This window comes from Hipposideros armiger, unplaced genomic scaffold (assembly GCF_001890085.2).
Source record: "Hipposideros armiger isolate ML-2016 unplaced genomic scaffold, ASM189008v1 scaffold_550, whole genome shotgun sequence".
In the NCBI taxonomy this organism is placed as follows: domain Eukaryota; kingdom Metazoa; phylum Chordata; class Mammalia; order Chiroptera; family Hipposideridae; genus Hipposideros; species Hipposideros armiger.
The window spans coordinates 857,448-885,095 of record NW_017731900.1 but is presented as its reverse complement, the minus strand read 5'-3'; the positions used below and the strand labels follow the sequence as shown (position 1 = coordinate 885,095).

The 27,648-nt window shown below is 37.3% G+C and overlaps 1 protein-coding gene across 6 annotated transcripts in view; it reads right to left on the bottom strand.

The window, feature by feature from the left end:
• Positions 1–5,509: 5,509 nt before the first annotated feature.
• Positions 5,510–27,648, bottom strand: part of MGAT4A (alpha-1,3-mannosyl-glycoprotein 4-beta-N-acetylglucosaminyltransferase A) — a 100,705-nt gene continuing 78,566 nt past the window's right edge. For 3 of the 6 annotated variants that reach the window (XM_019669215.1, XM_019669216.1, XM_019669217.1), the window contains exons 9-16: positions 24,205–24,319; positions 22,956–23,086; positions 18,780–18,887; positions 18,466–18,659; positions 15,486–15,564; positions 14,739–14,805; positions 6,454–6,566; positions 5,510–6,326 (exon numbers count right to left, since the gene is read on the bottom strand). In XM_019669215.1, the coding sequence (XP_019524760.1) occupies positions 6,300–6,326; positions 6,454–6,566; positions 14,739–14,805; positions 15,486–15,564; positions 18,466–18,659; positions 18,780–18,887; positions 22,956–23,086; positions 24,205–24,319 (834 nt within the window). In that variant the 3' untranslated portion in view covers positions 5,510–6,299. Of the gene's footprint in view, positions 6,327–6,453; positions 6,567–12,335; positions 12,466–14,738; positions 14,806–15,485; positions 15,565–18,465; positions 18,660–18,779; positions 18,888–22,955; positions 23,087–24,204; positions 24,320–27,648 lie in introns of those variants that run through there. The other 3 variants (XM_019669218.1, XM_019669219.1, XM_019669220.1) reach the window with 3 other exon arrangements.

The window sequence follows — 27,648 nt, the reverse complement described above, 5'->3', positions numbered from 1 at the left end:
TTCAAATAAATTATATCAGTGTTAAACAAAACCAATAAAAACCTTGGTATTCATTAAGTCTTACCTATTTTTATTAGCAGGAATCTTGAATTCAACATGGCTTTTTAAACTTCTTTATTTCAAATACACATGAGTGATTGTGGCACAGAGAAACAGTGATGAAAGGCACAGTCAACAGGACCAGTTACTAGCTTTTCAATTATAGCAGCAAATTTGAAAATAATCTGCCTTTGAAAATCCAACAGGTACCTAAAATATTACTATAGACATTATCCACTCAACCAATGAAGACATTGTAAGGAAATATGTATGGTACATTCAAGGAGGAAAAAAATTGGTACAGCCTAGAAAAGCAATTCCTCAGGCAGCTTCTCCAAGGGGTGCTTCCAGAAACACCCCCAAATGTGAAGACCACCTTTCTAAACTGTTCTCAATGAGAAACGCTTTAGTTTTTCATTCCATAAATGAAACATAATTGTTATATTTAATCAGTTGATTTCTGAATCCTTCTTAGAAAACATTACTGTCTCTACTGAAATGAAAAGTATCAAGTCTGCTGGCAGTGCATCATACAGTACTGTCGACACCGGCCACTTTTAAGGCTCAGAGAATATGTCTTCAAAAGGTATTTTCACCCAATCTCAGCAAACACTGAGCATTTCAAATAAATCATGGAATGCTAATCAAATGAAAAGTACCAAACCTTTGATACCAGGGCAGTTTGCTAATTACTAAACCATAGAACAACTAGGAGATACATAAACGAGCCTCCCTGACATCTGAGAGTATTAATACGCCTACAAGTAGCAGTCCTACTGTCAGCACACTGGCCTGGACATTTTACTGCATTATTAACACTGGGAATGATGAAGTGCTTTCCATTCAACTGATTACTTTCTTGAACAATGTCTTGTAAATTCTCAACTCACTGTGGAGTGCCAGCTCGTTCTTGTTTGTCCCTTTGAAAATGATCCATTAGGTTGTCAGAAAAGTCATGACGTATTGTTTTCTGTTTTTTGTTGTAAAAATGTGTCATGACTTTTTCGACAACCCAATAGTTAGTGCTTGACCTGGTGAATGGAGTGTCTCAGGTAAGAGGAGAGAAGTTTATATATAGGTATTGATGATATGGATAGACATAACAAATCCTCTTTTCTTAAAAAAAAATACTGTGGTAATCATCTTTCAGTATCGTATGTCCACATGCATTAAAGAAAGCATACTAGTTATCATGGCATCTATCTGTTAAGATTACTAACTAAAATTTATAACAAACTAAATTTCACATTAAATACTGCCACATGGCTTGGAAAAGTTTCCTTTTCTGTAAAAGGAAGATGGCAGAAACATTAAGCTTATAACTCCAATTTCTAACTACTGACAGTGATAGCCTCTCATTTTTTTCCTTTAGCTCTTCTTCCATCAAGGCTATGGCAATATAGTAAAAATAAGCACAAAAATTAATGGATAAACCAAAATAAAAACAAACTTCATTAGCAATTAATGGCTTGGAAACAGGTATTTTGGAAAATATCACAATGTACAAAAATTGGTTAGCACATGTAGGAATTGATGTGTGCTTAGAGAATAAGTTTGGGTTCAAAAAAGTTAAGTCCTTCAATGCAAAGTAGGTTATCTGATCCTTACATAAAGACAGAAGGTTTTTTTTTCTTCTCTAATTTAATCTTATTTAAAATACCGCTGTTCATCATTCGCAAATTAAACACTGACAGGCTCAGAGCAGACAATCAGCATAACGAACACCTCTTCCACAACAAACATTCCTCACGCTGTTTGGATCCTATCCTACAACCTTGTTCTAGCAGCTCCGCCAGGAAACACTGCTAAGATGCTGAAGTTTTTGCCAACAAACTTCCAAGAGAGGCTGAGACCCCTGGCACAGAAATCCCAGCTGAGGCCCAGGTAGGATTCGCGAGCCTAAGACTACTTGCTTTATCAAGAACTGTCAACACACCAGAGGGAATCTGTACAAAGACATCCTCTTCATCTCTCTCAAATACGGTATTCATTTTCCATTGCTGCATAACAGATCACTCCACATTCAGGAACAAAACCTTTCATGTCATGGAAGTCCAGGCGGCTTGACAGTTCTCTGCTCAGGGTCTCAGGCTGGAATGAAGGTGCTGGTGGGGCTGCGCTCATCTGCTGGAGAAGCCACTTGCCACCTTTCAGGCTGCTGGCTTGTGGCTGTGGGACTGTGGGTCCTATTCTCTCAGAGGCCAGTTGAGGTGGCCCTCGGCTCCTTAAGGCCATCTGCATATCTTCTCACGTGGCTGCCTCCATCTTAAACCAGCAATGGTGCCTTGAATCCTGCTTTGAATCTGACTTCCCCTACCAGCTTGAGAAAACTGTTTTGGGCTCACGTGATTAGATTAGCTCCCCCCAGGTAACCTCGCTGTATAACACGATTAGGGATGATACTCCCAGGTTCCACCCACACTCTCAGGAGACACACAAGGTCATCGGGTCATTCACAGAATTCTGGCTACTCTAAATATACACTATTAATTAGAGCGATCTCTACAAACATGCTCTTCCATGAAACCAAACTCATCTTTGGGACAGCACTATTGGGAGACAACTTCTTTCATTATTATGACATTTAAAAGCAGCCCTTTAAAAGTTTTAAAAATAACAACTAATTATTTACTGGTGCAACCACTGATTTGAAAAGCCATTCGCTTGTTCAAAGACAAATTCAATACTTGTCTGTAGTAAACACATGCCCGCGTGCTAAATAATCGGTTTGCACGTGCTTTTCCCAAAGTTTTTCAATCTCACTACCTTGCATCGTTGCTCTTTTTGTCTACAGAGTGTGGTACAGGGCATGCTGCAAAGAACAAAGGAGACTTATAACAAAAACCCAGAATCTTTGATCTTGGAATCCTAGAAATACTTCAACCTTCTCTCCTAAAATACTCACCATCTGCATTATGATATATTTTGTGTGTCTGCTTTTAACCTAATAATGTGAATTCATTATTCTGGTTTCCAAAATGTTCCTATTAGCACTCCTGACCCAGTGCTGGCCAAAGTTCTTTCTGCAGTGATGGGAAATGCTAGAGCTGTGCTGTCCAACCCAGTGGCCACAAGCCACACGTGGCTATTGGGCACTTGAGCTGTAGCTAGTGTAAGGGAAGAGCTGTTTTATTAAGTTTGAAGAGCCACCATGTATCTGGTGGCTACCACACAGGACAGCACACACCAGATGCCATGCCATGCCTCACTTATCTGTACAGTAGTACTACCATCTGACACTTTTCCCCACTCACTATTTTGGTAAAAGTGGGTCAGTGTCTTCTCAAGGTCAAGAATTTACTCTCAGCTCCAGGACTCTTCACCTCTGACCTGTCCTGACACCTCATCCCTAACGCAACACTTACGGGCCACCACTATAATTTCTTGCTTGAGGAAAACATGCTGCTCCTAATTGTCTAGTGCAGAGCTCCGGGAGAAGAGAGGGCAACTGACAATGAGACTGCACAGCTGCTGCTGCACAGGACAGATGGGAACATGCGCTACAGGCTTGCCCTCGGGAACCTGAATTTTGGTCAGAAAACACATGCGCATGCATGCTCCATAAACAAAACCTCTAGAGCTGAGTGTGTGTGAGCGCGTGAACATGCATGCGCGCATATGTGTGTATCAGGGACATTAGCTAAAGGGAGTTAAGAAAAGGGGTTCCCTCATCCTGACACCGCCTGCCCCCTGCCCTGTGCAGGGCACTACTGCAGGCACTAGCGGGCACTGGTAGCAAGTTCATGGCAAGGGGTGCACAAGGAGTCCTTGAAAGATGGACGAGATCTGGCTAAAAGTGTTGTCAGGAGCAGGCGGGGTGAGCTGAGCCTGGGAGGAAACAGGAAAGCGGGAAACAGCTCAGCCTAAAGACCTAGGTGCCCTGATGGATAAGGGGCTGCAGTAACTGTCACCTCCCTGGGTTTTCAGAGCATGGTCTTCCTGAAAGCAGACTTGGCCACTTAGGAAGTGGGGACTTCTAAACCCACCTGTAGATTTCTACCTCCTGATACGTAGTTGTTAAGCAGTAGTTTAGTATGTTATCTGGTGCCAAAATTCTATGAAACGTTAACTTTCAAATGAAATCTACCTATAGGCCCTGGGCCAAGGGAATTTGAGAAGAAAACAAGCAGTAAAGAAAATGAAAAATAAATGTAAATACCCCAATAAACTAACAAGTTTGACATAAAAATCATTATTGGCAATGTGACTTTTTTAATCCAGAAAACTAACTAAAAATTATTCCAATATGGAGTAATGGAAATAACTGTACCCCATCAGTGATTCCCAGCCTTTGTCACCTAACACTGCACAGAAAGAAATGCCGTCTGGAAGCCATTGCTCAGCACAGGTAGCCAGGTGAGGCTCCTCCAGGCTGATGGCAGCTGGCTGGAGCTTCCAGTCGCTGCAAGATCAATCTCCTTGCATCTGTCACCCACCGCAACCCACCCGACGCACGCCAGACTGGCTGGGAACTGACGTTGGTAATTCAGAACTTTTTAAAAGTAAAATGCTTTTGTAAAGATCACTGCTGAGGCTGATAATATTTTTGTTTATAGTAGTAATATTTGGAATTGCATGTTTAAGAGTACTACTCTAGGAATTTACTTGTAAGTTCTAATGCAATAGAATAAATCATTTAGGAAAAACATACAACTGCTACAATACCTTTCACCAAAAACCAATATATTACAATTTTGTTTTTCTTTATAATCAAACTAGTTATGACTCATACAGTAGCATTATGTAGAAAACACTTTGCCAGAACTCATAAAATGAGTGCAGAAATATAACAATTTACAGGAAGAGACAATGCCTCTAACTCATGGATTAAAGACAAAGATTAAAAAAGAAGAGTTTGTTATCTTACATATCAGAGGAATGTAACGAGTTAAGTCTATGATAATTGGGGTTGAATGCCTCACCCCTGGATGTTAAAATTGATCTGACTGATTTTCTGTGGCCATATACCATACACAGTACAGTAAAATAAGCCTCAAGAAGGACACTGGTCTTTAAAATCTTGGCTTGCAGGAATGGCAAATGCCTTTGAAAATATTTTGTTCAGAATCGGTGATTACAGTAGTCCCTCCCTTACCCACAGGGAACACGTTCCAAGACCTCCAGTGGATGCCTGAAACCACAGATAGTACTGAACCCTATTATACACACTATGTTTTTTCCTACACATACATACCTATGATAAAGTTTAATTTATAAATTAGGCCCGGGAAGAGATGAACAAACATAATAAAATAGAATTATAATAGACTAATAAAAGTTACGTGAATGTGGTCTCCTTTTCTCAAAGTATCTTATTGTACTGTATTCACCCTTCTTGTGATGTGAGGTGATACAATGCCTATGTGATGAGATGAAGTGAGGCAGATACACGACACAAAGGGATGATTCATATCCCGGGCAGGACAGAGTAGGATGGTACGAGATTTCATCACACTACTCAGAACAGTAGTGCAATTTAAAACTTATGAATTGTTTATTTCTGGAATTTTCCACTTAGTATTTTTGGACCACAGCTGACTGTGGGTAACTAAAACTGTGTAAAGCGAAACCACAGGTGTGTGGGGGGGGACTACTGTAAAAAAGTACTTCATTTAGGAAATCAATCTAGAATCACTCTTAAATGGCAGTGCAATTTGAAAAATGGCATTAATTTGTAATGTCTGCATTTCCAAAGAAAAATATAGAAAGAACTTAAAAAAGCAAGGTAATTGGTTTTCAAAAAAAGTATTGATTCAAAAATTTACTGCACAAAAATACGTACTTTTTAAGTGTTTCTAATAAATTAACTCCATAACATTTTCATGTATATTTATATATATATATATATATATATATAATCCCTGATAATCTATAAAAGAGGGTCTATAATAGTAAAATAAATGAATTTCAAAAGTACCCCCTTCATAAAATGTTTTTAACATTAGTTTTTCTCAAACGTAAGGAATGTAACAATATGTACAACTCTTATGTATTAGTATAATACCAAAATAGTACAAGTCATATTAACAGGCTGTTGTAACTGTAAAATGTTTGGGTCAAGTTAAAATTGGAGGACAGCTTAGGTTCAAATGAATACAATTATCCATGGGCGATTCACTTTCCGAGTGGAAATGACAATCATCTACAGTAGATTTCACAAGAGGTAGTGTTCAAGTAAAAAAAAAAAAAAAATTACATGCTTCACCATGTTTAATCAATAAATTTACAGGAAAAAAATGTGTTGTTTTCTTAGGAGATGATCAGTTGGCGACTTTTTTAATATGAATCTGAAATACAAAATTGTGAAGACTACAATAAGACAATTTTCAATTCCAAAAAGGCCTTAAATATGAAATCAAAATGCAAAAAAATGTAGAACCTAAGCTGTTTCACTGATGTGATATATCATCTTACCTCATTAAGAATGGCCCAAACAGCAGAGTTCTGAATAACTGTAAGTCGAAAGGCTGCAATGGGGTTTAGGCTGGGATCCACCATTCCTTCAGCAACACCGTTCTCAAATTTCCCTTCAAAATAAAAACCAACACTTGTTGGGGGTACGAGAACAAGCACACATCAAACATCACTGACTTAGCAGGAAAGGAAATCACCGAAATACTGGGGCTGCCAAAAAAATGGATACACATTTTAAGAGATGTTATCTATATGTTACTTTTCAAAGTTGAATTGAATTATAGTAGCAATGTGTAGTATGATGTTTGTTCAAAAGATGGCATTAATCAAATGAATGCGACAGGCAGGACAGTCAAAGAAAATGATGGAAATACAGTTGTCATTTGAGAAGCTCAAGACCATTTTGAAGTGGTATTTTAAATTTGAGAATGTTGTGGAAGTACAACAATGGAGACGTGAGTATGCAACAGAACCTCCAACATGCCTAACAACTGCATGCATTTGTGATAAGTCTGAGACGCATGGTACTGTGTGTGATGTGCACAAGAGAAGATCCAGGAGGCCTCACACAGCAACAAGTCCTGCTGCTTCTGCTATGATGTTGGAACAGTTTACACGCTCAGAAGTCTACCAGTGTTCACCGTAATCAGAAGTGTCTGGACGCTGATGGTAACCACTTTGACTTCTTGTAATTGCAGAAGTCAAACGTGACTTGTATTCATCTTTTGTTATCTGTATATATTGAGTATTACAGTTTTAATAGTTTTCCTTTCTTAAAATGTATATACATTTTTTTGCCACCCTCTGTATTTCTAGGAGAGGTCTTTGGACAGGGCATGGGTGAGTTTTTTCCTTCTACTTTTATTCAACTTTTAAGTTTTATATCAAGTAGTGCACACTTAAAAACATGAGCAGCAACCCATGTAAAGAGGCAGAGCTACTTTTTCTTATTGCAAACTCAGAACAAGACAAAATATACTTGTTCGTGCATTAGCAGTGCTTTAACATACAGGCTTTTAACAAAATGTGACTTACTCAAACCTTATCCAAATATTCTCTGTACCATCACTCAGTCTGACCACTTTGACAATTAAGTCAATAACAAATTTCAATGCTTTAATTAGACATACATACAATGGTTGGCCTTGAGCAGGGACTCAATCTATGTATATTCTTTCCAAGATCACATGTATTATAAAAGGAAATAAGAAGTACTATCCCCTATAGGCAGTTACAATATAAAACTCCATTAGAAATGAGAGCTGAAAAAGCTTTCCTGTAAGGATAAAGACCAAGAACTTCTATAAAAGGTAACGGGCTCTGTACCCAATTTTTCTTGCTGTGAGGAATAATATTCTTTTCAAAACCAAAACCAAAAATGCTGAAGTGGTGACAGGAAAATGATTGGTTCTGAGCCACATTTCTCTAAGCCAGGGATTGGCAAACTTGTTCTATAAAGGGCAGAGAGTAAATATTTTGGGCTTTGTGGACCAAGAGGAAAATTGAGGATACTATGGAGGTACTTATATATGTAGAAAAACAAATTTCCACAAAATTTTTATTGATGAAATTAAAAATATAACAACTGAGTACAATTATTTTTTCATACGGATATACTAAGGAGAACATAATTCCTTTTGAGGGATAACATTTCAATGAACTGGAATTCAAACTTATGCTTATATGAAAATCAATTGCAAACAGTCATGTGAATGTGGATCAATGAGATTTTATATGTTTTCTCCTGAATATTTCCTTTCCCACAGCCTAGATACTGACAAACACTGCCATCAGTCCACAAGTACATAATCTTAATGGAGCATATCCATCACTTGGAAGGTATTTATAAGATTTTGAGTAGATTCTTCTCTTTTATATTTGCCTTCTAGTATCATTACATTGCAGGTGAATCACTTCCAATCAAAGGTTAATGGAAGCTCCTCAATCAGCTTGATATTACTTGTAGTTCAAATAATGTTAACTGTCCTCAAAGTGACTTGTTGCAATATAAGTTTTCCATATAAGCACTGTTTTGTCTTGTAATTTTAGGCTGGATTTATTAAGAAACATTATCAAGTCTTCTGCAAAAATTTTCAGACATAATAGTTGAGGGCAGTTCTCCTCACTGGGAAAAATTTCAATGTTGTTCCTGAACAACAACAACAAAAATTTATAGTAAAATGTTGTCACTGCTAAGCCCAGAACTGCTGTGTGGTAGGGTAAGTCAGGATACTCAGTTCCTATTTGAGGAAAATTCACAGAACTGATGGTGGCGAAGTTCATGAGTAAGTAAAGTTCACTATAGATACTACTGGTTCAATAAAATAATGGTACATGACAGATTCAAATATTTTATGTAAAGTACCTGCTGATGAATAATAAAATAACCACCATAGGCTTTAAAAGCTTTACATTTCACAAGTTTTGTAAATTTATCCAACTAAGCGTTTTTCTCAGCCACACATATTTTTACCACCATTCACATCTTAGCAGGTCCCACTTCGGGTTGTAGGGAATTTGTGTTTCCTCAACTTGTTTGCAAATTTTCTTGTCTGTAGCTGTTCCACAGACTATTTGCAGAGACCAATTCTTCAGTCACTTCAGACTTGGCATTGACTTCAAATAACACCTGGGCAGTATCCGCTCATCTGTCAACTCAAGAGCCAAGGAAAACTACTCAAATAATTTGCTTTGCTTTCCGACTGATACGGTTCCCACAGCCCTGAACTCTTCAAGTAATTGTTGCTGAAGGCCTAACAGTCTTAAATAAGTTTATTTTCTCTGCATACATCTTTGGCCATTGCAATTAAATGTGATTTAATTAACTCACCATTGGAAAATGGTTTTACTTGTTTGGCTAACATGAGTCATTTTGAAACTCACTTTGGTTGCAGCCGCATTTAGATATTTTATTTTTGTTAAGAAATTCTGCTGTGATAAAATATTCCATTTAAAATTTTTGTGACCACTGCTTTCCTGTGAGTTGGGAGGAGAGCTGAGTGCTTAATACGGTGATGTATTCTTTAGCACAGCAATTGCGTCACTGTGTAATAACCCCAATGTTCTGCCATCTGACTTTGTTAGATAGTCCACAGTCCACTGTATTAAAAAGCATTCAAAAAGTTTGTAAAATAATCCAGATTCCACTGGTTAAACAGCATTCAAAGTCCCCGTTTCTTATTTTGGTAGGCATTGGTAATTTTTTTAAATGTCACAGCATGGTGACGTGAAACACTGTCAAATTGCAAATGCATCACTGCTATTTGCAGTTCCTGAGCAGCGACTGGAAGTGCACCACCTCCATCGCCACTGCGACTTCTCACTCATCTCTGCTGTTGCAGCATAAAAGCACACACACAATTCATAAATAAATGAGCGTGGCTATGTTCCAACACAACTTTATTTATGGACACTGAAATTTGAACTTTTTATAATTTTACATATCAAATATATTTTCATTTTCTTCAACTGTTTAAAAATGAAAATAAACAATGAGAAAAATTTTTAAACATTCTTAGCTCATGGTCCATTCAAAAACAGGCAGTGGGACAGATCTGACCCATGGGCTATAGTTTGCCAACCCTTGTGCTGTTAAATTATACAGCCTATTCGAGAGTCTTACAATATTTTGACTAGGCTCCTCGTAAGATAAGATACATCCAAATTGAAAATCATACCAGGAAATGCTTATGTTCATTTATATAAGAAATACTAAACTTAGGAACTCCCAAAGTAATGTTTTTATTAAAAAATTACTGATAAATCTATTTCATAAAAGTATGTCTATACTTGGGACTGAACTGGGGGAGGGAGTACAAAAATGTATTATGGACTATTGAGTTAGTCAGGGATTCAGGGCTGAAAAATTCTGTGAAACTGGAAACATTTTAACTCATGAGATTTCTGATACTATCACCTGATGAGCTCATTTAAAAAACAAGTACAAAATGATATAACTGGCCTCATTAAAACACTCATCCAGCAATTTTATTCTGCAGATACATTCATATGTGCAAAAATTGCAAACAACCTATGTGTCCGTCATTAGGAGAGTGCCTAAATAAATGATGATATGCTAATACACGGGACTACAAGGCAGCCAATTAAAAGAATGAAGGATAAAAAGAATGGAGTAAAGTTGAAGATAATGCAGTTGAAGACTTACTGCCATGCCTAAGTATATATTGCAGAGAAACTCTCATACCCGTGCATAAATGTTTAAATCAGCATTGTTTATAACAACAAAAAGATGGAAACAAACTACATGCCAAACAGAATAGACAGTGATATATACTCATTCCTGAAAACCCACAGCGGTGAAAATGAGTGAGCCATAGATACACACATCCACGTGGATAAACCTTGCAATGCTGAGAAAAAAAGTTGTAGACTACAGAATGTGTAATTTATATCAAATTTTAAAACAAGCAAAATAACATTATGTAGTAAACTGTACATGGAAATGATAACCACAAAATTCAGGACAACAGTTACCCTTGGGTAGAAGAGGAAAAGAAAATACTAGGGAAGAACAAGTGAACTGGTAAATCTTAAGCTGGGTATACAACTATTCATTATATTATATTTGCATTTTTGTACAGCTGAAATATTTACAATTTTAAAAATGTTCATCTCCCACATGTGTTGTTTGATGAATAAACAAGATGCAGAATGAGGCTGTAGAGTAGGCTATCATTTGTGTGTGATTGTGTTTTTAAAGAATAGACTCCCGTACTTTTATTTAGGAATAGAATACTCCCAGAAGGACACAAATCACAGGAATTGCCTCTGGGAAGCACTGGGTAGGAGGGGAAGAAGAAGGAATGAGACTTAACTTTGCCCTTTTAAATTTGTATTTGGTACCATCCATGTATTATCTTTCTGAACAACAAATTTAACCTCTGTCTTTAACCCAATGGTCTGGTAGCTAAGCGTTAAAAGACAGAAGGGAAAAATGAAAGAGGAAAGCGACAAGAATCCTAAAATCCTGGCCCTAGGAGGGCCGCCCTGGTCCTGCCCTTTGCAGATCTCCTCCTGCCGCACGGACAGCGGCCCTCCCCTCCTTCAGTGCTTCTGAGAAAGGTCTTCTGCCTTCTTACAACTTTAACCTACTGGACCTAGTAAGTCCAGTATTTCTTTCACAAGACGGTCCCTAGCTGTCAGGTCACGCCCGTCTAACTTACTGCACGTTCAGCCATCAGGGCTACTAATTGCAGATGATGGTCCATCGTTTCTGACATGTTTTTAGGCATAAATTGCTGTACTGTCTGATCCAATTAAACCCAGGCCCTTCTGTGGGCCAGTCCTTGGGGCCTGTTCCTACCTAAGAGGGCTCTTATTAGCTAGCTCTCTCCCTGGGTCTCTGTCAAGCTTCTGTACCGGCTACAGTTCAGCTTGAATGGAGCCAGCACTGTCCTCTCAACTGCTCACCACCAAAATGCTGACTATTCCCCAGCGCCCTTAGGCTTGAACTTCCCCATGGTTTCAAGTAAGCAGTGCCCTGAGGAGAGCTACCCTTCGAGCCCTCTACTCGTAAGGCCGGCCCGACCCCTGGAGAAAATCTCTACCTCAGTTCAGGACTTCGGCCTACTTCCCTTGGAGTGACACCGTGATTATGAGCAGAGCCCTGGGTTGTAGCGCAGCCCTTCGTTTTCTGGCTGACCTCTGCCAGTGTGCTGGGCCAGGTGAGCGGGGTGAGGGTGATCAGGGAGAGCTTCCGCCCTATGAATGGAGGTTACCTGGAAGGAGCCCCAGATCTCTCAGCTGCTTCTGCAGCACGGAGTTGGGGGGGAGGACGGAGGCGGGTTCCTGCCCTTCCTGGTGGGTTACTGCAGCTCGAATGGGAGTTGGCAGGGGAGGGAGGCGGGTGTTCTCGGCTGTACCTGCAGGGAGCAGGGCTTCCGGTTCACTGAGCTGGGGCGGTGGGGTACTGGGGCGGTGAGGGCTCCCACGCCTTGCACTCAATGTTCTCACTGAGATTCCGATTTTCATGAGTAAAGAGTTCTCCATTTACTGTATTTAAAAAAAAAAATAATTTTCACCGGGCCGGCCGAGTGGCGCGTTGGCTAAGAGCTGGCTTGGGACGCCAGAGGGCCCCGGTTCGGATCCCACATATGAGGGCCAGTGACACTGCCCTCTACAGCTAAGATGCTGAACAACAGCTCAACCTGGAGCTGGGCCACCATGAGTTGCCAGCGACGGCGTTGGCTGCAGCCCCTGCTGCAACCCCTGTTGCCATGGGCTACCATGTGTGGCCGGCAGCCAGCGTGAGCGGCCATCCAGAAGCCGGAGACTGATCTGCCTCACCCAGGAAGAGCGCAATGATGGTGCCAACTTGGGCCAATGAAGCAATGTCCTCCACAACTAGACTCAAGAACAAAAGGACAGCAACTTGTCTGTTCCCCTTCCCCCAATTTCCCAGCGCTGTTCCAATTCCCCAATTAAAAAAAAAAAAAAATCTTTAAAAAAATAAATAATTTTCACCAGCTGTGGTTGTTGCACTAGGGAGGTCTGCAAAGCCCCTCACATGCCATTCTGCTACTTAAGAGAGAATTTTTTATATTTAGTTGAAAAAACCAATTGTTCTTTGTTTCTTTTGTTACACAAGGTCCCAGGTTTGATGATCCTTAAGTTCTCTTTTGGTTCTAAATATGCATGAGTTGATGTTTGCGGTGGTCATTTTCTTCAAATTACTGCAGAGATACTTAATAGAGATGTCTCTATTTCCTACACTACTTCCATAATCTATTGAACATAGAAAAAATATTGGGTTGTTGGAAAAGTCATGAAGTATTTTTGCAACGAAAAACATAGAAAAAATATGTCATGACTTTTCCGACAACCCAACAGAACACAACATTCTCAAAAATTAAATAATTGAAAGGTAATAGGGTTAAGAAATGTCTTGTATACTCAGTTAATTTTAGGTACATTTCTAGAAGTGGTCTAAGATACAACACAAACATGAAAATAAATTCGCCTATCCACCCAAACTACAGAAATTAGAGTTGGCATATAAGCTTGTACCAAAATCTGAATGACACCAAATGTAAAACTGCTCTAGGGAGAGTTATAAGAACGTATCTGTCCTGTACACTGACAGTATTAATTTACCAACATCCTCTCTTGCCTACCACTAAGAAAACCATTAATTAGTTTTAAATAAAAGAAAATATATGGTCATTCATTGAGCTGGTATCTACCGAGTGACAGCCCCTATGTTAATGGCAGGAGACACATGAGACCACGCCCTTCCCTCTCCATGGAGAGCACACACACATGACCTATGAAACAATATGATTACACAGTAAATGTCCACACAGGATGGTATGAAGAGCAGAGAGGGGGCAACTGAACTAGGTAATAAAGGGCGAGAGAGCATTCACTAGGATGAGAGAAATATCAACCAATCGTTTCAGGTGAAAAAAATGGCCAGAGACATGGCTGCACATCACAGCATGGGACATTCGAGGAACAGTCTTGGGACCAGAGAAATAAGAATAAGAGGAAAGCAGCAAGATAGGAAAGTGAGCGGGAACTACAGGATCTGATGATGGAAAGTCATTAAGGGTTTTACCCAGGTTTCCACATTTGACAGAGGTACCTGCAGTGGCTCTGCAGAAAGCTGGCAAAGAACACAGGTGGACACAGTCCTTCTCTGGCTCCGACACAGAGGCAGAGGCCTAGGGCACCTCACAGACAGAGAGACCATACATTCAGATACAAATGGACACATTTATGCTAATGTACAGGAGAGGTGCGTGGTGGTGGTGGGGGGGGGTGTGTGTTCAGGGTGTCTCCCAAGGTTAGGCTCAGGCAACCAGATGAATAGTGACAGCAAAAACTGTGGTGACCAATAAAGATATGTCCGGAGTACAGATGTAGGTGGCTATGTTAGTGGACATCTCAATACAGATCCAAAGCTCAGGATGGGGCCAGGGCGAAAGGCACAGATTCTGCCACATGGATGTTGCTGGGGCAACGAGAGTAGCTCATGTCCCGCAGAAAGAGGCTGCAGGGGCAGCAGGGCGGGTTATCTATCAGTGAATATCAACAACGCAATGGCACATGGAGAAAGAAAGAGGAACCAGTTAATGAACCTCTGATCTGAAATCCTAGTTGGGTCAAGATAAGTATATACTAAAACGCAAAAACAAATAAAACTTGGAGTATATCAGTAATTGTAATCCTAAAGCTGCTGAACATCTGAAAAGCATTTAAAATTACTTTAGGAGTAAGTCCAAAAAAATAAAGGATATTTCTTTACAAGTTTAAGTAGGTATTACCTATTCTGACATAACCATCTTCTAATCGTTTGTCTTTGGTTTCTTTGCTTAGTACCAAACCTTCATTCTAAAATAGAACAAAAACATTAGTTTTATAATGAATTACTTCTATTTAAAACAAAGCTAAGTTATTAATACACCTCAGTAAATATAACAGTGGCATTTGTAGCACAGCTATGTCCAGAAAAAGAAAATGTCATCTCGTCTTAAACCTTAAAAGGCTTATCTATGAGTGTCCTTTTTTCTATCATCATAGGAATCTGTATATAATATACTTGTGCCTAGAAAATTTAAATTTCAAAGAATTTTCAATTTAAATCAATTTAATACAACATTTTCTATTAAAAAAATATATAAGAACTCTGTGCTAATTTGAAAGAAATCTAAGCATTCCTTAGAGACTAATACATTAATTTTGTGTATTAATCACCAGGCATTAAAACCACATAGTATTCTGGGACTCAAAATACGAACAGCAGGTAAACATTAAAGTAAAAGAATGAGTCATTTATTTTCCTAGTACTAACTTTCAAGCATTTGCCAATAGGAAACAATGAAAGCTCATTCTATGAATAAGGTAAATAGTACAATATATTAGGTGTTTCATATTAAAAAAAAATATTACTACTCACCACTGAGGTCCTGCAACCATGAAAATTTTCTTTTACCTCACAGACAAGAATAGCCTCAAACCAAGTCTACTGGTATTAGCTCTTAAGGGAAATGAAGGGGAAAAAATGGTCATACCGTAAAAGGCAAAACTTCCACAGTTGTGTTTAGCAGGATGTCACCTGGATGTTCCTGGTTGCCACTATGGAACAAATAACTGGAAATACAAACATAAAAATAAAAATACCAGTCAGACTAGACTTTACAAAGATTCAAGGAGGTGGCCTTACCTCCGAGGACGCTTTCTATACAAGCTGACAACATTAGAACTTGTATTAATAGTAACTGCATATTATGTTCTGAATAGGTGTAGGTAACTTAAAAACTGAAGGGTGCCACCCTTAGGTAATATTAATACATAATTCCTTCTGTCAGAGGGGCATGTTTGCTGCTTAATATGTAATAATGTACACAACAGATTAAAAATATGACAGTTTTATGTTGCTTTAAATATATACACCTCTTGACAGGAATAATAAAAATTGCATTACAATACTACTGTATCTTGTATCAGAGAAAATTCTCACTGGGGCAGCCAAGAGTCGTAGCAAGTTCAAAGACTAGTTTTATCCAAAACAAATAACTTTAGTATTAGTAAAAATAAGCCAATTCCAAATATCTGAATAATGCCATTTGACAATGTTAATAAATACCTGAATGACTGATTACATGATATACTGTGATAAATCTAAAATACTCTCTGGGTTTGAGTAGAATTTTGTATGTTGCTACTCTGAAAACTAGTGTGTTAGGGATAAGTGTGGGGAAGGGTGGGAACAAGATAGGGCACACAAAGCATATCTACATCTAAACCTAAAACTTTGGTTAAATGTTTAAAAGTTTATGCTTAGGAGTCAGAAAGATCTGCATCCAAATCCTGGGTCTCTCAGTTACTAGAATTTTCATCTTTAGCAAGTTGCATTAGCTTTCTGAGCCTGACTTTTCTCTATACAATGCAGACATTCCCACCCTCACATGACTGAGCCAAAGAGTTTATGAGAACTGATAAAACAGTACCTTGCATATTAAACATACTCAGCAAGTAATAGTTACAACATGGTTCTGATATAGGTATAGTATGGTATTTATAGGCGGAAATCACCTGTGATAAGGCCTTGATTTTGAAATGTTACACGGGTCAAAGACCCTCATAAGAAGCTCCTTTTAAGCTACACCAAAAATTACTTCCAGCATTTTTGTTGAGATACTTCTTTTTAAGACATCTTTGTCTTGGAATGCTGCTTCATCTAACCATGGGCTATTCAATATCTCAGCTATAGATAACAAAAATATAGGTGGGGGAAGAAACCACTTTTAAGAAAAGAGCCCATAGATATAATTTGGAGTTTACACAGATTCATTCAGAGGTGTTTATTATGTGATTATTTATAGTGAAAAACTCAAAACCAATTAAAAATTTTAACATTAGAAGAAGTAAATGATGGTAGAGCCATGCAGTGGCATATTGTACAGCCATTAAAATGTTTATGAATCACTTATGACAGAGTAAATTGGAAAATATATAATACAAAATTACATACAGATCATGCTCTCAAAGTAGAAAGTACACAGGATCACCAAGAAAAAATGTGCCAATATGGTCACGATGGTGTTCTTGGGTTGTGATTTTGCCCCCTCATTCTTCATACATTTAAATTTTTGTATAACAAACACATACCATGTTATAGTCAGAAAATATTTCTCCTAATACTTCATTTTTGTATTGATCAAGACAATTGCTATTTCCCCTCTCAGCAAATAAGTTACTGTGGAAATAAAAAAAGTGATTCCCCTTCTCTGTCTGAGGATGAGTGGGTCTATCCAGGAACTCTAAGACAATTCATATATATTATGATTTTAGAAGAACTGTGTCCTGCTAGAAATGTGGCCTCAGTAGGGGCATGTAAATACTAACTTACTGAGGTTTATTGTAATGTACTTGTTGTTAACAAATTTGATCTCCAATATGTGAATTTTCAGGCAGATTCTTCAATGGAATTACTTTCATTTGCTGAAAATAAACCAATTAGACATGGTTTGAGGCTATTCTTGTTTATGAGGTGAAAGAAAATTGTTTCTAATTCTATGATGACTTTAAGTGTGGTAAACAATATCTCAGAGTGCAGATGATCACTATACAGTATAAAAATGAACAATAAATAACAAAACAAATGTTACATACTCATATAAGTGCAAAATATTACTTAAAAGCATTATTATGTTTTTCCAGTAATTCTCCCATTGCTTAAAACATTTTTACATTTAAATTCCTCTTCAGAATCAGTTTAAAGTAACAAAAGAAAATTAGTAACATTACATTATAGTTACGTATTGTTTTTGACCACCTTAAATATAATTATTCAAATGACTTTTGGTGGATTCTAAAAATTAAATGGCCCTCACACAAGAACACACAACACAATAAGCCACAGTCTCGAGAATTATATTCTTTTCTGGGAAACCACATGTAGGTATATCACAGATAGTCTGGAGAACACACCCAAACCTTAGCAAAGGTTGAAGAAATCATGGCTGCTAAATAAAAAATGGGGAAAAGGAGTCCTAAACTTTGTAAAATGAACATAAATGCTAAAAAACATAAAAGGGTTGTGAATTCCTCCATGGTGTACAGCAAGGAATCCAGCATTTGCAAAACCATTGACTAGAAATAGTCACAGTTTGTTAAATTTATCATTTCAACCAGATTGATGAATAGTCAAATCAGCTCTCACCCAAATCTTAGGAGATGTTCTAGGATAAGGATGTGGAAATTCTGTTTAAGGTGGTCAGATTTTGAGGAAGATTCCACATAAAACTATAAAAACCAACCCTAAATATATGTTCAGAAATACCAATAGAATTTATCAAACAAGCTAAATGCTGACATTACATCTGAAAACAACAAATCCATTTTATTACTGAGTTGTAGGAAATGTATTTTATAACCCAACATTTGGGATCCTCACATCTGTTATACTCCCAAAATATTCCATCATAAGTCACATTATGAATAAGACGTATGAATTGCAAGACCAAATATATTTCAATAATCACCAACCTTTCTACATTGACTGGCTTATCAAATTTAAACAAGATGAAGTCTCCAGCTGTTGGGGTTATAGCCCAGAAGAAATCCTCCCCCATATATGTTTTCTCCAGTGTATGACCTTGGTAGACCTTCAAAGAAGTAGATACTTCTGCAGGTGGGTTTACATGGATTTTAAGAAGTAATGGTTTCATGTAATCTTTATCCTAGAAGGAGAGACATATATGTTATTAAAACAACAAACAGCTTATTTATACTTAAGAGCAATGATGATGCACTAAATAACTAATTGTGTGTGCATGAGAAAAACCAATTAAATCACCAACCGTAAGTTTTTGAAGTTTTCCTGTTAGTGAAGAATGCAGTCCAACATGTTGGAAGAGGGAAGGTCTGAAGCGAATTCGCAGATTTGCTTTCTGTCTATCACAATGTTTCTAAATATTAGGGAAAAAATCATGTTAGTGTTATATTACAAAGTGAAATCTTGTCCTCATTTGAAAAATGAGAATTCCTTAGGTCACTACTGAAAAGAAAATCCAACTTCATCTCATAATTCCAAGTCACATGCCTTTTGAGGGTCCTCTTTGAGGCATTAATAGAATTGCTATCTAAGCAGAAAACACCCAGTCAGAACAGCAAAAACAAAAAAGAATCCAAAAAAATGAGGATAGTTAAAGGGCCTCTGGGACAACATCAAGTATACTAATATTTGCATCAGGGGGTACCAGAAGGATGAGAGAGCAAAGACTTAAAAACCTATTAAAGAAATGACAGGAAACTTTCCTTACTTGGCAAAGGAAATAGACATACAAGCCCAGAAAGCACAGAGAGGCCCAAACAAGATGAACTCAAAGAGGCCCACACCAAGATTCATCATAATTAAAATGCCAAAGGTTAAAGACAGAAAGAATCTTAAAAGCAGCACGAGAAAGTTAGTTACTTACAAGGGAGCTCCCATAAGACTGTCAACTGACTTCTCAATAGAAATTTTGCAGGCCAGAAGGGATTGGCACGAAAATATTCAGTGATGAAAAACAAGAACCTATAACCAAGATTACTCTACCCAGCAAAGCCATCATTTAAAAATTGAAGGACAGATAAAGAGCTTCCCAGACAAGAAAAAGCTAAAGTAGTTCATCACCACCAAACCAGTATTGTAAGAAATATTAAAGGGACTTCTTAAAGAAGAAAACAGATCAAAACTATGAATAATAAAATGGCAATAACTACATATCTATCAATAATTACTTTAAATGTAAATGGGTTAAATGTTCCAATCAAAAGACATAGGGTGGCTGAATGGATAAGAAAACAAGATCCTTACATATCCTGTCTACAAGAGACTCATTTGAGATTGAAAGACACACACAGGGCCGGCCGAGTGGCTCAGTTGGTTAAGAGCTCGCTCAAGAGTGCGAGCTCTGAGCAATAGCAGTTCAATGCACGGCAGAGCTGAGTTGCTGCTGAACAGGTGGCAGGATGGTTCAGCTAAAAAACAAAACAAAACAAAAAAACAAAAGACAGACACACACAGACTGAAAGTAAAGAGATGGGAAAAAGGTATTTCATGAAAATGGAAATGAAACAAGTAAAAAGCTTGGGAAGCCATACTTATACCAGACAAAATGGACTTTAAAACAAAGGTTATAACAAAAGACAAAGAAGAACCCAGTAATCCCACTTCTGGGTATTTATCTGAAGAAACCCAAAATGCTACTTTGAAGGGACAAGTGCATCCATATATTCATTGCAGCATTGTTTACAATGGCCAAGATGTGGAGGTAGCCTGGGTGTCTGTTGACAGACAAATGGATAAAGAAAATGTACATATATACAACGCAATATTACTCAGCCATAAAAAAGAAGGAAATCTTGCCATTTGCGTTAACATAGATGAACCTAGACGGTATTATGCTGAGTGAAGTAAGAGAGACAGAGAAAGAAAAAAGCCATATGTTTTCACTTATATGTGGAATCTGAAGGACAAAATAAACAAAACAGAAACAGACTCATAAATACAGAGAACATTTTGATGGTTGTCAGATGGGAGGGAATTGGGGGCATGGGTGAAAAGGGGAAGGAATTAAGAAGTACAAATTGGTAGTTACAAAATAGTCACGGAGATGTAAAGTGCAGCATAGGGAATATATCACATTGTAATAACTATGTATGGTGCCAGTGGGCACTAGATTTATCAGGGTGACCATCTCCTAAGTTATGTAAATGTCTAATCACTATGTTGTATAACCTGAAACTAATATAATATCACATGTCACTGTAATTGAAAAATAAAAAAATTTAAAAATAGAATTGCTACCTACTTGATGCAGATATTAAAAATAAGCACATCTAAGGGAACAGTTAAGGATTTAACTTCAACCATCTTTCAAGATATGTCAACATAGATTTGACTTTTAATATTAAAATGCACGAACTATAAACTAGAGGTTTGGTTCAAACAGACAAAATATAGAAAAAGATAATATAATGAAGAATTGCAAATAATAAAAAGCACATTTTGTTCCATGAAAGCAATTTCAAAATGTGAGGCAATAACTTGACTACAAGCAAGTAAATAATAAAAGTTCCACAGACAAATCCATGTCAGCACATGTCATGGCCCCTACTTCAGATTACAACCGTCTTCACGATCAGTGTGTGAAACTCATGATGCTAGCAGAGCTCTCAATGGGCGTTGTAAGTTCAGTGCTTCAAGATGGCTAGCCATGGCTAGCTGGTCATGCTTTTATAAACTGTTTTCATTTTCAAGGACTTTTTATAAGTTTTAGGCCAAGAACAAATTGAAAAAGATATATTTATAAGATATTTCCACTTTGAAAGACCTCCAATAATTTACTGGGTGTTAAAAGGCCTGATTTTTCTCAAAAGGTTTTACTTCATTAGCATTATTATTAACACTGGAATACAAGTGAAGTAGTATATTTTATTCACTTGAATTCAACTACTCAAGAGGGAAAGAGCAAAGGGAGGGGGAGAAGAAAAAAATAAACAGGGCCTGAGACTGAGCCCACATGTGGGCCTGGCCAGTTGGAGCCAGTTGATAAACCTTTGGAAGGATGTGTGAATGCTATGAGGGGTTTCCCAGACCTCTGTCAGTGAGATCGCTCTGCATGCCAGCAAGTATGTGGTGACAGCTTCCTTGACATCCCAGTGGAAACAACGAAAGATTTACCAGCCACAGAAAAACGTGGCCCAAGGAAGTGCGAAAGAATAGACAGAACTATCCAGAGTTGTATATTAAAATTTAGGGGTGATTTAAAGGCTTCTTGTGGCTTTAATTTTTACTATCCAAGTTTTTTACCTCACGGGCTCATTTTTGGAACCTAACTATATATTAAACTGCACAGGACCAATTAAATGCAAGTATATTTTAGTAGTGTAAAGATGACATTAACTTTTTTGTGTCCTACAATAAAAATTCCTATAAATCACAAAGAAAATACAGGTAAGGGCTCACATCATAAAAATGAGTTGTTCAAATCAATTTACATGTTTACATGTTGAAAAGTAGATATTCTATTTCACTGTGTTCCATGATTTTTTCTAAGCAACTGTTAAAAAACAAACAAAAAGACCAAAGAGAATGCAATGATAGCTTACAGACACCAGAAGATAGTGTCCTAAAAACTAATTGGCAGGTAGGATGATAAAACTATTCTAAGGAATAGCTTTGAAATCAAAACTATTGGTCATGAAATTAAATGTTTATTTGTTGAATGAATAAGTCAACTCTACAGTGACATATGCTTATACTATTTCCCTATTATTACAATGTCAAAACTGACCTTCATTTTAAAAATTGTGTACATTCATATTTCATGTATGCTTATACAAATAAATAAAAAATTGTTTTCTTCCAGAGGTACGATTCAAATTGGATAAGGAAACCATATTTAATTAATTTTTACATTAAGATTTCTATGGAAATAACTTGATATTTGAATCAAAGCAAAAATCATTGTTCACTTACCCCAAAGGTCAGCATTAAACACTGGCTTCTTCCAAGTAATACACTGCAAGGTACTTTTTAGATTTGCCATTGTTTTGGTATAAAATATTACTTCTATTTTACTCCTTATTTCCAAATGTGTTGGGGTCTGATATTGTCCCCAAAGTATTTGAAAAAAGAGAGCTGACAAGGAATATGAAGAAAATTGAAACACCACTCCAAACCAGACAGATCTGATCAACATCTGTAGTCAACAGTAACGAGATAGCAGTGCTCAAAGACACTACAGACATTTATCAGCAATTTAAAGAAAGGTGGGCTTCACTGATTTATAGGATTACCTGACTGCTATTTAAAAGTCCCTCTAATATAGAAACTTATTGTCAGCTCAAGAAGGAAGGCAAGCATATGAAACAGTAAGTAGAAACACCTATTTATCTGGTCATTCACAAAATTTGCTTCCCTAAAAGTCACTTTCATGAAATATAGAAAAGAAGCAAGCCTCTTCCACACTCATAAGAAATTAACTTACTGCATCTTTTTCAGGGTTGCAGACTTTCACCCACAGAATATGGTCCAAGAGCCAATCAATGGGCTTCTCCTTATAGAACATAAATATGAATTCCACAATCAAAGTTAGGTCTGGTGCTTGAAACATTTTACCTGAAAAGATATTCCCAGTCAATAGTTGTAACAAAGAAACCAACCATCAATACGGCTTAAGTGAAACCTATGTAACAGACATACTAAAGCTTGCGCTTTCAACTATAAATCATTATGAATAATGTTCCCACTTGCCTTATCAAAAACAAACTTGCTTTAGCTAATCATTGAGCTGTCATCTGGATATCAACAGGAGTACTGAACTCCTGACTTTATTATAAAATCTATCAAACAATTACTAGCTCAAAGGATTCTAGAAGCAATTCACATATTTTTCCTTCATGTCTTTATTAAAATTTTTCCCATAAAAAAATAGGAATTTAAGAGGCTTAGCTAAAAAAAATTTTAACTAATCAATAAATGCAAAAAACAAGGACTCCTAATTCTGTCTTCACTTAAACCTTCAAAAGATGTTTTTTGACTCTTAAATTAAGTTTGAGATAAATGATCAACAAGATCAAAGGCCCAGCCCCTAATACTTGAAGTTTTAAAGAATTACAGGAAGTGAAATGTTATCCTCTGGGTGTTTTTTAAAACCTGTAAATTTCCTTCAAATCTTCAACTTTAAATATCTCCTCTTCAGTTGGATAATTTAGGAATTTTAGTGAAAAAAACACCATTAAAAATGAGCACTTTGACTAGTCAATAAAAGCAACAAATGAATAAAAATTAATCAATAAACAGATACTTCATGATAAATCAAATATGGAATTTACATTAGAAAACTGTACCATTCTTTTTAAAAGAACCCCAATCTTGCAAAAGCACTGGGCTATAAAAGGGAAACTGGAGGTACCAGAGGAGAACTGAGACATGCTCTCCAGGACAACATTTGGCTTTACGTGTGGACATAAGGAGTCAGTGGGGCTGCCTCACAGAACTCTACAGAGTCAATATTACAATCTTAGAAGCCTCCAAATACTATTTTGGGTTCACTTTCATCATTTCATACATGGAACATGGAAGTTTACCTAAGCTAAATTTCCTCAAAAGCAATCTACTTTCATAGAATAAAGACACCTTTAAGACACCCAAAAAACCCAAAAATAAAATAATTAGTCTAATATCCCAAGAGTCACAGTTATTCTGAACAGTAGATAATCTGAGACTTTTCTTACCAATGAAGCCCAGCTGGGAGAACTCGAGTATCATCCATTCCTCAGAAGAAAGTTGAAGGGCAAAATTTTTTATCGTGTTAAAGTAATTCTGTTTGACAACAATATCATCTTCAAGCTAAAGAAAGTTGAACAATCACATTAATAGGCCAGAAAGAGAAGGAAAGATTTAGACAGAAGGACCTTTATTATGGAAAAATTCAAGCATACTTTTATAATGAAAATCAAGAAAACAATGGTCAAAAATGACAAAAATAGAAAACTAAATTTTATTAAAAGAAAATGAGGAAAATGAGGAAATGAGGAAGATGCACCTAGCAAGTTAACTAAACCAGCCCGACTATGGGAGATAACACTACTACTACTACATGAATTACTCCTTTATGGCCCTTTTATAGTGCCCAACATGCTTTCACATTACCTTTTTTTCTTTTTAAATGGAAAATAATTTTTGTAGGCCTTTTAAATTTTTTTTGCTTTTTATATAATACACATACCAAGTCAAAGAGATAGTCAAAGGAAAAGCTAGTAGCTTTCATCCTCTGCCCTCCACCACCGTGCTAGTTGAGGACACCAGTTAAAAGTTGGGTGTGCATCCATTCGACACCTTCTATGTGAACATACAGCACATACAGACCCATACATCCTTAAGGTTCCCATCCACCTCTACATTATTATTTAAAAGGGGGATCATATTATGAAACTGGTTTTTTCCTCAATGTATCATGCTTATCTTTCCATGTTCATAAATACATATTTAAACCATTCTTTTCAACAGGTACATAGTATTCCATGCTACCAGTGTACAACAATACTTTCAACCCTGCCCTGCTCACAGGCAGATGTCCAGGTGGTTCTCATTTTTTGTCAGTGCAAACAATGCTGCAGTAATATGCTTACATACTAGCACTTTTCATTTCTGTAGGCTAGATTTCTCAAAGTTCCTTTGATTGTACTTTAAAAGGTTATCTTCAAAATACTTAGACACCGTAGCAGTTCACCAAGCGCCAGTGAGCCCCACGTGCTCTGCCAGCACCATGTGTCCTTATGCTCGGAATTTGGACCAGCTCAACAGGGAGTGACAGAGGTCTGTGATCATAAATGTACACAAAGACGTCCTCCCCAGAATCTCCTTCCATAAAATTTTAAGTCACAAGATGACTTTAATATCCTAAGAAAAATTTTCCTTTTCTTAATTTTATATTATTATTTCTAGTTACCTGCAAAATAATTTGCACTTATTTTAGTATTTAGATTTTTCATGTACTTAATTAAGTTCTTTAAGCTTTCTTCTTCCTATCTGTGAAGAAATAGGAACAGTATTTGGAAAGGTATTATATTGGCTCAACAAATACTTATTGAGCTTTTATTATGTTCAGACACTGTACTAAACCCTGGGAATACATCAATGAACAGACAAGACAAGCTTTACACCCTCGGAGCCTTTAGGGAAGTTGGAGGGAAACCCAGACAAAACAGAGAGCTACGCGGGCACCTAACCTTGCTTTATGAAAAGACAGATGCCTTCGTTCAAACCTAAACATTTACTGCGTAAGCCCAAAGGAAAGATGGTATCAGATAATTCCAAAATTTTCCAATAAGTAAATTTAAAAACAAGTTTGGGGCAAATTTAAATATGTAGATATGTAAATAAAAGTCAAATGCCTACTTAAAATTTAGTAACTTTGGTTACCATACATATTCACATTTTTTTATATTAAATTAGAAAAATTGCTTTGTTCCACTCTCATATCTCATCACACAGCTGCACTTTTTAAAAAACTTATTTTAAGATAATTGTACATTCCCGTGTAGCTATCATACCAGAGACCCCAAATACCCGTGACTCAGTTTCCCCATATCACTGCAGTACAGTAACACAAGTGGAAAACTGACTTTGCTACGACTCATGGACCTATTCAAAGTTCACCAGTTTTACATACACGCAGGAGTGAGAGTGTGTGTGCATGTGTGTGTGTGTTTAGTTCCTCACAACTTTATCATGTGTAGATCTGTGTGAGCACCACTGCCGTTAGGATATGGAGCAGCTCCATCACAGGGATTCTTGTGCAACCCCCTCCCCCCTCCTCCCACCCCTCTGTGCCTCTGGGAGCAGACAGTCTGTTCTTCAGCTCTGTAATTCTGTCATTTCAGGAATGCTATGTAAATTACACATTTCAGCGTAATTCCCCCTGAGATCCAGGATGTTCTGTGTAGCAGTAGCTCACCTCTTTTCATTACACAGGATGGTACGAATCAACCATGGTTTGTTTAACCAGTCACCTGCTGAAGAAAACTTGCACTGTTTCCAGATTTGGGCTATTATGAGTAAAGCTGCTGTGAACCTTCATGCACAGGTTTTTTAGTCAACATACGTGCTTCTCTGACATCAGTATTTTATCATGGCAAGAGCCACTCAGAAAAATCTAACATCTCATTAGTGATCGCTAGTTTTCAGAGGGAAGCTAAAAAAGAACATGCAAAATACTGTTTTTACAGTATGTAAATGCAGCATCAGAAAGACATAGATTATATATACATTTTTGCTTAAATTTTAAAAAAGTATACGGAGAAAACCAAAACAACAGTGGCTACCCATGGGGGAGGGAAGAAACAGTGAGGGGGACAGGGATAAAAGTGAGACTTCTGTGACTGTACCTTGTTGTGTATAAGTTCTGGTTTTGGAATGTTGTATTTTTTATAACTAAAGAAGAAAGAAAATCATAAAAACTGAATACAAACTGAAAAAAATGAACCTAGTTTCATATGAAGATGGCAGCATGGTCACACAGTATAAAGAATTATTTCAACTGGCTTTCAAACAGAATTTTGACTATATACCCATATCAGGATATTCTAAGGGGGAAAAAAAGAACAAAGAAAATTTAAGTTGCATTCAGTAGTCTAGCTGTCAGTAGTGATACTGGTGTTGTTATTTTGAAACTATTTAACAATTATGTTATTAGGATAATGTTATTAAAAACCAAGACTTTAAATTTAAGAGAAAAGACATATATGTATAAATTCAAAAAGATAAGTAAAAACCCTATAACCTTGTGAAATGGGAATGTCAATATAAATGTGATCTCTTTTGCTTGCTGAAAGGCCGAGAAGCAGAGACACTGCGACAGCATCGAGCACCTCAAGCACACAGACTGTGATCCTAAATACCACACGCCTCCAACAGGAACAGCGCTCTTTAGAGACACGGCTGGTTCCAGATCTGGAATGGGAGCTGTGCACGGTGTGTCAGTCAGCAAAGCAGTGATCAGAGATGACCGGCTTTCATGGAAAGAACACAAGAGCCAATCTGAAGAGATTCCCCTGACTTGTGATGTGCCAATGTGAGCATCAATGTGAATGACAGTGCATGAACTGAGGCCAATCAGATACATTTTAAGAATTCATGAGTTCAGGGGCCGGCCGAGTGGCGCATTGGTTAGGAGT